This window comes from Cynocephalus volans, chromosome 5 (genome assembly GCF_027409185.1).
Source record: "Cynocephalus volans isolate mCynVol1 chromosome 5, mCynVol1.pri, whole genome shotgun sequence".
NCBI classification, from domain to species: domain Eukaryota; kingdom Metazoa; phylum Chordata; class Mammalia; order Dermoptera; family Cynocephalidae; genus Cynocephalus; species Cynocephalus volans.
This window is the reverse complement of record NC_084464.1, coordinates 87,889,916-87,901,815: the sequence shown is the minus strand read 5'-3', so window position 1 is coordinate 87,901,815 and position 11,900 is coordinate 87,889,916. Positions and strand designations below refer to the sequence as shown.

The 11,900-nt window shown below is 35.3% G+C and overlaps 1 protein-coding gene across 1 annotated transcript in view; it reads right to left on the bottom strand.

Moving 5' to 3' along the window:
- Nucleotides 1–212: 212 nt before the first annotated feature.
- Nucleotides 213–11,900, bottom strand: part of DOP1A (DOP1 leucine zipper like protein A) — a 99,133-nt gene continuing 87,445 nt past the window's right edge. Inside the window, exons 32-38 of the mRNA XM_063096685.1 lie at nt 11,623–11,775; nt 10,303–10,439; nt 8,913–8,968; nt 7,656–7,820; nt 4,629–4,758; nt 2,636–2,692; nt 213–798 (exon numbers count right to left, since the gene is read on the bottom strand). Coding sequence (XP_062952755.1) covers nt 493–798; nt 2,636–2,692; nt 4,629–4,758; nt 7,656–7,820; nt 8,913–8,968; nt 10,303–10,439; nt 11,623–11,775 — 1,004 coding nt within the window. The 3' untranslated portion in view covers nt 213–492. The remainder of the gene's footprint in view (nt 799–2,635; nt 2,693–4,628; nt 4,759–7,655; nt 7,821–8,912; nt 8,969–10,302; nt 10,440–11,622; nt 11,776–11,900) is intronic.

Below are 11,900 nucleotides of genomic sequence, written 5' to 3'. Positions count from 1 at the left end.
AGGATGCATGTTCTAGGCCTCAGCTGTTGTTCACTGATCTTAGTGAAGGTATGTGGAAGAAAAACTAATTGTAGAACATTACCAAGCCTCTGACAGAGAAGCGACACCATTCTGATACCAGAACATGGTTAATAACGGAAAGAAAAAAATCCCCAATCTAAATTAAACCAAGTCTGAAATCAATAGAAAAAAAAAATGTGCGTGTGTATTGCAGGTTTAGGACAACTCAGAACAATAAAACAATGGACTATATATGTATATATAGATCTCTCTTAGGCACCATAATCAATATGAGCCAACAATATTTAAACTTGATTCAGGCCACATTCAGACATTTGCTCTTATTTACAAATATTTAAATTAAATACAACCTGAAGTCTTTTGTTACATACCAAAAAAGAAAAGAAAAGAAACTATACAACTTAGAGCGGGGTGTTTGTTGGTTTTAAATAGTTACATTTACATCAAGCTAAATGGAACCACTGGTGGTGCTCAATTTTTTATCACCCCCTCCAGAAAATCCTTTTCTACCATCTCTTCTATTTTTTGCCTGGCTTTGCTGGAAAATGGCTTGTGGTTGTCCAGTTTTATGTCCTTATTAGGGAAGGCATTGGAGTAGAGGATGGGGCTCCCTGAGTGTCCTCCACATCGGCTTGTGACTTTGCTGTTGAAGACTTGGCTGAGTACATTGAAGAATGGCAGGAGCTGCTCCATACTGCGCACGGTACAGATGGTGAGCAGCAAGTGCCCGGGTTCCCAATCCAATGTTCTTCCTGAGCTGTCTTCCTCTGGATTTTTCTGCAGAAAACAAAAAGGGAATTGTTATTAACAGATGACATAGTACGTTAGAAGCAATCAGAGTTAAGAAACAAATAAGGCTGCATTCCGTATTTAATTAAAACCCTTGCTCCTAACTGAGGCCTTTTAGTACCTCTTATTAATTTTATATAGAGGGGTCTAACACTGTAGAAATATTTTCTGACTAGAATGCACAGGTAAGCTTAGAAGAAATGGTTTTGGACAAAAATAGGGAGAGTCAAATATAAAAGTTTATGTTGTGCTTTGCATATACTCAAAAAAGCTCACAGATTTCTGGACTCTCACTAATGCAGCCAAGGACTAGATCACAAAAGGACAGAAGGTTAGGAAGGGATAAAGACATTTATACATTTCACCATTAGTTTATCAGTTAATTCCCTGTTAACCAAATGGCCTAAACTTGCCGCAAGATGGTAGCAGGGTCCAAAATGAATAATTACTGTCAGTACTTCAGTACAGAGAAAGAAAGGGATCCCTCAGGAGAGATGTTATTTCCTTTTGGGTTATGCTAAATGACATGGGGAGGAAAGCTGGACCTAGAGTCAAAAGAAGTGGGGTAGTGGTCTGGCTCTGCCACTTATGTCCTATGTGGTATCTGTAGGCAAGACACATAAAGGTCCCTCATTTATAAAATGGGAAAATCTAATCTCTTATAGTAGAGAAGTCAAATGAAAATTTGTCTGAAAACTCTGTTAACTAAATATAAACACAAATAATTTGTGTATTAAGAAGCTAGTTTAAGAAGCCAACTAAATTACACAAACACATCTACAGAAGTCAGTCTATCTAGAGAAATGTAACAGTACTGAAGATGTTAGAACTTGGGCTGAATCACAGATATAACAACACACTAAGATAATGAAAGTAAACTATGAACTGGATAGAAAAAGGAAAAAAAATCATTAAGCGAGACTTAGGAACCGGAATTACAATCTCATGTTCATTAACAAATGGAGGTTGCCTTCTAAGATCAGGTGTTGCTGAGAAACTTTCATAGTTTACCTAATATTTTAATACAACTAGTTTCTTTGTGGAGAAAACAGATGCAAATTATTATTTTGTTGTGTGTGCTCTCGTTTGCTTTTTTTTTTTTTTTTTTAAAGCAAAATCCTGAGAAAGGAAAATATTTAAGTTAAAATGAAGACTCCAGGAGCAAATAAGAAAAGATCTAGTTTTTAATTTGTGCCCCCGTAAACAAAAACAAAAAACAAAATCTTAGCAATTATCTAACCTCTAATCTACATTATAGGATATATAAAATCATCTTCCTTTTTCTTATCTGTGACACGGTTTTAATGAAAATCTTGTGATCAGCTCTCATATCACTGACTGCCATTACTCAGGTACTGACTGACCAAACCACCTCTAGTCCCCTAAATCACACTGCAGTTCAATGGTAATCAAAGGGTGAATTTATCCTAAAGGAAAATGAATAATATGCTTGCACCCTCTATATAGCTAATTTCCAAGTGTTAGAGAACTAAGTGATGTAATCTTTCATTTATAATCTTATCAAGATTTGCTTTCAAAGGGAGAGGGATTTTTACTAAGCTTTTGACCAAAAAGAGTACACTTGTTTCCGTGTTTCTGCTGTTCTTAATCAGAACTATACCTCCTCCTCAATGTTAAAGTCAAACATGTTTGTGTACAAATGATTCCTCCTTTGACTTCACCACTCTACACTTGAAGAAAGACTTCCTTCCTGTTTACCTCTCTTGTACCTGTTGAAATCCAGACCTGGGTTTGTGTCTCAATATTTGGTCCAGATGTGGCAACATTTGCTGCCATATCACAAGCACCAAACAGCCACCCTCACCTGATGCTTGGCCATCTCCAGTCCCTCCAAAATCACTGTCTTAAAGTCCTCCTTGTCCTGTGGAAGGAAAGAGGAGAACTCATAGCCTTTGTTCCAGTGAGAAGTATGCTTGGCCATGAAGACCTTGTTTAAAGTGATTTGGATGGAAAGATGCTTTCCAATCAAGAGTTTTCTTATTCTGTGGGACAAGTTTTGGGCAAAAGATTCATATTTATCCTTTGGATAAGTGAAGTCTTATGGAAATTTTCATTATTAATGAGATAACAAGGATAACAGGAAGGACATGTGCCTGGGGTCATATATAAGGGTACTTCAAAAAGTTCGTGGAAAGATTCCTTTTAGTTGTTTCTCCATAAAGTTTTTGAAGTACCCTTGCATAATCACATTGCTTCTGGATTTATGTCATGATTATTTTTCCAAACCCTGTGATATCAAAGTGAAAGTACCCAGGTCCTATCCTAAACTTTAGACCCAACTTTTATCATCATCTCTGTCCTTTTATTTAGCTTCTAAAAAAGCAACTGGGATTTTAAATAAAGTTCTTTATGTCCTTCAAGTAAACCTCCTTTTTAATCGCCTTCCTCCATTCTTTTTCTATAGTTTGTGGAATTCAGTTTAAAAGCTGCTGCCTGATTGTGGAACTCCAGAAGACTGGAAAATTTCTGAGCACTCAAAGCACATACCGCAAACTAGGTCTTGTAAAGTAAATTGTACAATTTATTTTTGAAATTTTCTGAATGCAAAAGAAAAGATGACAAAAGATTAATATCAAAGGCCTGATGATGAACATGCCAATTTCATTATTATTGTTTTTTGGGCAAAGGTCTGTAATAAATTAGCCTGATGCATACTGAAAGATAATAATGCACATAAGATATAAATAGGTTTTACAAATTTTTTATCTCTACAATTTATAGTATATGTTTTAAGCAAATTTCCACTTTTGCACTTAAAGTAGATACTTTATATTTTTGAGTCTCTTCAATACTTTTATAATATGGACAGTTTAATTTTGAGTGGTGTTTTAAAAACTGCAGGTTGGGGGAGGGTCTTGAAATCTTTTTAAATAAAACAATCAGTATCAACAATAGGAACTACAGAAAAGAAAATATCTTGTGTTAAGAGCAAGTATTGTTTGTAAGTAAATGCATTTCTTACTGTGTAGGTCATAATCAAAAAAAACAAAAGAAAATGAATTTTTAGCATATACATTTTACTTCATATGGACAAAGAATGAATGCTAACAATTATTCCCTTTATTATTCTGATTGAGGTCTGGCTAATTCTTTTTTTTTTTTTTTGTCGTTTTTTCGTGACCGACACTCAGCCAGTGAGTGCACCGGTCATTCCTATATAGGATCCGAACCCGCAGCGGGAGTGTCGCCGCGCTCCCAGCGCAGCACTCTACCGAGTGCGCCACGGGCTCGGCCCTGGCTAATTCAATTTTGATGAAATATGACTCAGTTTTTAAAAACTGGAAACATATAATGTATTTATCCACTGATTAGTTCTGCTGTAACAAATCTGACAGATTTGGTTGTAAAAATCCCTTTTAGTATTCCATTTTTCTTGATCAGCCCATATTTTCCTGTTTCTCATCATGGTATTAAGATGAACATTTTGGGTGTATTAAGTTCTCAAGTTTTTGACATAAAAACCCTTTAGGACTACAGTGTGTTTACATGCACAGTTCCAAGGTTATTATTCTAGAGGGGAAAATATTTTAAGGTAGATATTGTTAATATACAAAAGACTTCCTTTTTCTTTTAAAAAATATAACCAATTATTCCTTTAATATACATACCATGTGTTTTTTAAATGTCTGAAATATTAGGCTCATGGACATTAATTCTCAAAACTAGGGACTTGTTTTCAAAATAGCTCAACTTGATAATGTCCTCAGTTTCCTAGAAAGTATTTAATAAACACCTCACTAATGCAACATGTAGTTACATAAAACAAAACAAACAAATTTAAACAAAGAATGTAATACCTTTGCCCTTTTCCGAAGAAGTTTTGCTAGTCGTACCACATAAGGTTTAAATTCTCGTTGATGTATGCCTTGCCTTCTGACTTCTAAACCTGAATCATCTGAGGCTTCTGGAATAAAGGCCCATCGGTACCTATGTAAAGAAGAATAATACCACCATCAGTAAGACTGACTTTGTGCCATCTAAGACGAGGCCACATAATAAGGTAGAAAGATCATGACCCCCACTACTTATTCAAGTATCAGCTGTGCCACTTGTAGCCCTGTCATCTTGGGTATGCTTTTTAACCTCTCTGAGCCTTCTCTTCATCATTAAATAAAGATATTAACTATCTCATCAGGTTGTAAGGGGTAAATGATATGTACACTTGCAGAGAATTCATCACTAATTTTTTTATGAGCAAAAAGCAAGTACTCAAATGTTTCCTTCCTCATTAGTGAACAAAGAGTTCTTAAAAGGAAACTGGTTTTATTTAGCTTATCATCTTTTTGTACTATAACAAAGACTTGATTTTCCGACATATAAAATCAGATGTTCACTAATCACACAGTAAGGGGGCAAAGAACTGAAAGAGTTTAAGAAAAATGTAGCTAGGGTTTCTTTCACATCTCCTTTGTCTTTTTAAAGAATTTTTATCTTTAATAAGTAAAATTAATACCTGACTAACGAAAAAATTCAAACGGTATAAAAGGTCATTCCAAAGAAAGATAGTCTCCCTCCCACCATAGGATCCGTCAATGTTGCCAGTTTCTTGTGTATCCTTCCAGAGAGAGTTTATACATAGAAGAGCACATATCACACAGCCAACCTTCTCCTTTAAAAAAACAAACATGATTCCTGCTTGTTTTCATTTAATTATATATTTTGAAGATCATTCCATATTATACAAAACCCCATTCTTTTTAACAGCTACATAGTACTCCAGTGTTGGAAGGTACTGATTTAACCAGTCTCCTATATTGTCCAATCTCTTGCTATTACAGAAGTGTCACAATGGTTACTGTTATGTAATGCTTCTTTTTGTGCACATCTCAGAGGCTGGTGATAGGATAAATCCTTGGATGTGACAGAATTACTGCCTTAAAGAGAATATATATTTTAAATTTTGGTAAATATAACCTCTTTGGAGAACAATTGGACAATACCAACGTATACTTCCAACAGGAATGCTTCTATTGTTAAGAGTAAAGGGAAAGCAGCTTTTAGATCTTTACCATCCTGATGGTTATCAACGTTTAACTGGAATTTTTTTTATGCGTATAGCTGAGTACCTTTTCCTATGTTTAGAAGCCATTCTTTTACAATGAACTATTCTGTGTCATTCACTGGCCCATTTTTTCTATTAGGTTATTGATTTTTGTATGTTGAGCATATTAGATTTTTGTCATATACATTTCAAATACCTTTTCCCAATTTATTCCTGTCTTTTACATTTTATACTTTTTAGTTACAGATACTTTAAAATTTATATATAGTAAAATTATCAAATATTTTGAACTTTTGAATATAGATCATGCTTAGAAAGATATTACTCTTTCAAGATTAATAAATTCTCCATGTTTTCTTCTATTTTATAGATTTTTTATTTTTAAAAAGATGCAGGTTTTAAAAAACTGTATTACAGCATGTTTCTCTCCCACTTTGTAGTAATGATATCTTGACAAAGAGAATAAACTCATTTTGATTCTTGTCATGGAAGACAAAAAGTCAATACCATGAGCATACCAGTAAGTGTTCTTCTCAGAGCACTGAAGAGTATAAAGGTTCTTCAAAAATTTCATGGAAATATTCGTATTGCCTTTTAATTCTATTTTTCTACAAACTTTTTGAAGTACCCTCATGGTTTCTATCACTTTGTAAATGTAAGTATCCTAGTTAATTTGGTCACTTTTTTACAATTCTGCTTAGTATCCTTTTCTGAACTTCTCCAGGATTAACATGTTTAATAGATATCCAACCACTGAAATTCGTCAGAAGTAGATGTATAAGTTTTCAAATGGAAAAAAAAGGAACTGAAATTAATTTTAAAATAATTTCTAGTTCTTACCATGAAATTTAATAAAAAGTAAGTGTGTGAAACAGCAATTTTGGAGATTTAAGTATGTTCAAATAAAAGATAGAAAAAAGATTCTGATATCTTACTCTTTATCCTATTATTATGAAGAATAAGGCAATATAATAATACATTATATAAATACATATTTGATTTTGTGGATAAATTCTCAAATTAGATACATTTTGATAATCTTACATATGAAATTTAGATATGAAAAACCAAAAATATTTTTGAGCACTTATGAACAAGGCATAGTGAGAATTTATTTTTATCAATTTTGTCCTCACTCCTTTCAATTCATCATCATCTAAAATACATCAGCCCTCTTGGTTCTAGTCTTGCTTATCTCCAGTCCTTTCTCCACACTATGTAGTCGAAATAAACCTAAAATACAAGCCTAATAACCTAACATCACTTCCCTCCTTAAAATGCTTCAATCACTTCCCACTGTCCTTAGGATAAAGTCCAAGTTCTCTAATACAGCTTACAAGGCTTTACATAATTTAGTCCTTTCCAGCCTCTTCTTTCAACATTCTGTTCCAGCACTAGTGGTCTTTCAACACTGTAGACATGCCATTTCTGCTCCTGCCTCTGTCTTCCCAAATGTGCCTCCATCCCCCAACCTCCACTTGCTACCACCTCACTTTAAAACTCTCCTCAGGGTACAGCATCATGCACATGAGCTATTGTAATATTCCTCATGTGCTGAAGTGTACGTCTTCTCCACTGGACTGGAAGCTTGTGAGTCATGTACCCCGTGGACTCACATCTGGAGGGTACTCAGTTTGTTGACTGAATGGTCTAAATGGACATAACCATAACATATCCCCATCAACTATTCACTTCCAATAATTGTGCTGTCCCACATCATCCCCCTGCCAAAATAATTATATTTTAGTAAAAATTATGAATATTTCAACTTACACAAATGCATTTTCAAAAATATCCATATAACATCCTTGCTTTTACTTACATTTGAAACTGAGGAAGATTTTCAGAGGGCAATGCCAGAGCCAAATCCAAAAATTTGCAAGCAGAGAGATAGAGGTTTAACCACCGCTGGCTGTTATATGAAGTAGAAAAGCCATTACCTCCTGTATAGGTTGTCTCCAGACCAGCCACAGAAGGGCCTGAAGTCCTATAAACAGGAGACAGTGCTGTCAGCAGCTGGACACATTTACTCATAGGGAATTCCTGGAAAATCTAAAAGTGCCAGCTAATATTTTTCATAATCATCCTGATATAAACATACCAGTAATTGCTAAGCAAGGTCATGACTAAATTAATTTTGCTGTTCTCAAATAAAAAATTCACTTTTGCTCTTTAAATTTTAAGAATGTAAAATAGTACATAACTTGTGTTATACTCTTAGGACATATAAAAATACAAACTGTGAAACCAAGAAACCTCACTACTAGTCAGCTTTCTTCTGGAAAGATGAGAGGGAAGCTTTCTATAATAAACACAGTTACTAGTACAGAAGACTAATTGTAAACCTAGCACTGAATAAGAATAAAATATATTCAAGATACATGGTCTTAAAGGAACTTCTCAATTTATAAATTTGTATAAAAATTCCTGCGTAAATAAAAAATACTTAGGCATACATTAATAAACTGCCTCTACATTAAATTGTGGCCGTTCTGACCTACCAAAACCAACATGGCTCATGTAGCTGAAATAATACTGTATTACTTTAAACTAAATTTGTGTCTAGAGCGCAAAGGCCATGAATGCTGATAGTTTCATCCAGTCTAAAATGCTTAAGGAGATGACCTCCCAAGCTGGGGCAGTGGGGAGCCAGGGCTTCGGCCACACCCCCGTGACATCTGCACCCAGCCCAGCAATGACCAAGCTACTGCTGGAAGCCCCCTGGTCTCCCCTGCAGGAATGAGAGGGGTGCCACAGGCCTCAACCCTGCCCCTCCTCCTTCCTCTTTCTCCCACCCTATTTTCTTCCCACTTCCTCTCTCCCCCTCCCCCATGACTGCTCCACAACATCATAGAATGTAAAAAAAAAAAAAAAAAAAAGTTAATAAACTTAAAAAAATAAAAATAAAATGCTTAAGGAATAAGTGAAACTACACGATATTCAAACATGATGAATTAGATAATAATAGACTAAATATATAAAGTTTTTAGATGAAACAGTATACTCATTGTTGAATAACATTATGTATGATTTCAGAATAGTAAGAACTGAGAATATATTGAAATAAATTACACATTACCGTGAAATATCTTCATCAGCAGTAAGTTCCTGTTCCATCAGTAAAAATACCTGTACCTGAAGACCATGACATAAATGTGAGATGTTTATTTAAACTGGAGTTTAATTTCTTCAAGTTATCTTTAGGCTGTATTTTCATTAATACAAAAAACAAATGTTCAGATACATCTTCAGGATCTTTTAAATTATACTAAGTTTCTGAACGTTATTTTAGCAGCACAGCGCCTTGCTAATCATCTGGCAGAGTGCAGTGAGATGAAGGCAGGCTTTTGCTTTTGGTGATTATGTTCATTCAGTTATTAAATTTTAAAAAAAAGAAAAGAAAAATATCAAACTGTGGTGAAAATAGGATAATTTAGTCAGGCTCCTTCAACATTTCTTGTAGACAAGTTGTGTGTGGGTGGAGTTGGTGTGCATGTGCACCCATGTATCTTTCCAGTTACTTGCTTTTGTGTGTTCTGCAATTTGTGAATCAGGCTGAGGGTAGAGCTGGCATCTAAGTGTCTAAAAATTGAGCATGTTTACTCTGCTGGCAGCTGCTCAGTTTCAGTTTTTCTTTGGACTTTGCCCCTAGCGGTTGAGTTTCTGAGTCTCTCTGCAGACTGCTTAGCTCATTGTGTTGTGTGTGCTGAATAAAGACTTTTTCTTCTTCAACCAAGGCTCCAAGGACCTTTTTGCTGGTTACCTAGCTCATAGACCTGCGTGTGAAGGGTTTGTGAACAGGCTCAAGGGGTCTGTGAGCTTCAGACCCTAGCCCTAGCTCTACACAAAGCAAATTTCTTTGTGGGGAAATTATAAAGCTGGGTTTTCAGAGATACAGATTCCTTTCCCTTTCTTTACTCACCCCTCTTTCATAACTCCCCACATCATTCCAATGAGGATGAGGATGACCAGGTATGGTTTGAGGAGAGGAATAGAAATGGTTAGGTGGGACTTGAGAAGGTTTTACTGTTTGGGAATTTATAAAATCTTTGTGAAAGTCTCTCTCTGGAGCAAGTTTAACTGGAATAAGTGCTGTACTTCAAGAGTGACTACATGCCTTTTGTCAGTCCATTTAAATTCAGCCCAACCATATCTATCACTCGAGGTACTGCTACAAGTGGGAACCAGCCTGTTGGCCATGACAAGGTTAAAAATGTGGTATAGAAGAGACTGAGCATGAAACCAGATCAGATGAAGTAATGATTCATAAGGAGGTGGTCTTCTATGTTGCATATTTGGAAGTTTAAGCTCTGTGGAGATGGAATCTGACTTGTTTTACTATTTTCATTTGTAAAAATTGTAACTGGTTTAATCTTCCAAGATCAGTTTTTATCTACTAAACACATGGAAACTAATCACATTGTTTTATAATTTAGATTTATAACCTGATTGAATTAAAATTAACTCACAAGTTCTGTAATCATGGTAGGCCAGAGCGAGGTAAGATGTTGTGGAGACATTCTTAAAAGTAACACTCTGAAAAATAGGAACACTTGAGAGTGGAGAGTTGGCACTTGGGGCAAACGGAGACTCTCAACCAATCTCTCTGAAAGAAACGCGGTATATTTTCAATACCTGAATAATTTGAATCATTATCATATAAAACTTTCTATACCATCTGGTCCAGTACTTCTCAAACTATCTGTGGTGAAGAGCCAGCATTTTAAAAAAATTCTAATCTGCTAAAGACTGGTACTTTCATAAAGTACAATAAAAATGAAATACTAGAGAAATCAAATTAAAGAAAGATATATAAAATACAAATGTCATTTTATTAGATTCAACAGATTCTGTCAAAGAGCAGATAAAAGTTCAAAATGTTTACTCTAAATTTCTGTACTTATCATGGATGGGGTAACATACTGGTACTGGTCCATGGACCACACTTTGAGTAGCACTGGTCCAGTCAAATTAAAAAAAAAAATTCGGATCCCAGCCAGCTTTCTGCACCTTAACCCCGCCACCCCGCCAAAAAAAATCACAGGACAAATAGTCTACATGTTGCTTGTTACTTATCTGAATCTAGATATAAAGGTTAGGAATGAAACAATCACTTTATTCCAGGAGAAAAGAAAAATCTCATTAGAGAGATAACTATCATGTTCTTGTGTTGGGTCCTGAGGCTAGAGGCTGCACAGCACACTGAGCAGCAAATAATTCTGCCCTGGGTAAAGTTCATCCCCATTGTAGTGCTATTTGGTGGCATGGGGTGATGAATGCACCAGTATTTGGGACACAGAGGGTCGCCAAACCCGTTTAATTAAGGTTATCAAAAACCTTATACAACCCGTTACTCAGCCCCCAAATTACAGACCTCCAAATGTTACTTCTAGCCACAATTTCCTGGCTCTGCCTTTATTTTGGCCCTCTCCTTACAGTATATGACCTCTTGTCCATAATGAAAGAATACTCCTGCCTGCCTGCAGCAAAACAGTCTCATAAATTCGTCCTCAAACATGTATTCCTAGGAAATTTGAACTAAAACAATAGAATAGAGACCACATTTAGACAATTTCTACAAACTCAGTGTTGATTTCTTTTAATTACTGGTGGTGATAATTTTGCTTGTTTTTATTTCGGTAGAAAAATTTCTAATTCTACAACATTCCCCATCTACCTACACTTGGTATATTTCACCCCAACTTACAATTTAGGGAAACTATTTTCTAAGGAACAAAAAATATCTTATAGTTTGAAAGATCAAGAAAATAAAGTGTTTCACTGTTTACCTTGTATATCTGGCAGATATTTCTGGTATTGGTCAATTTCACTGCTAAAAATAGCAAAAGCTAATCTTTTAAGAAGCATGGCTCTCTGTTCTAGCTCCACATCACGGTTTGCAAAGAGATTAAGTGAACTGCTTTGAGCCACAGCAACACGAGCTAAAAAAGGAAAACAATAACTCAGTCATATAGTCATTTGAAAAGAGATTATTCTGTTATTTGTTTTTAAAAATGGCTGCATGCCCTGTGACATCCATAATTGAGAGGAACTTGGGGTAGAGGAC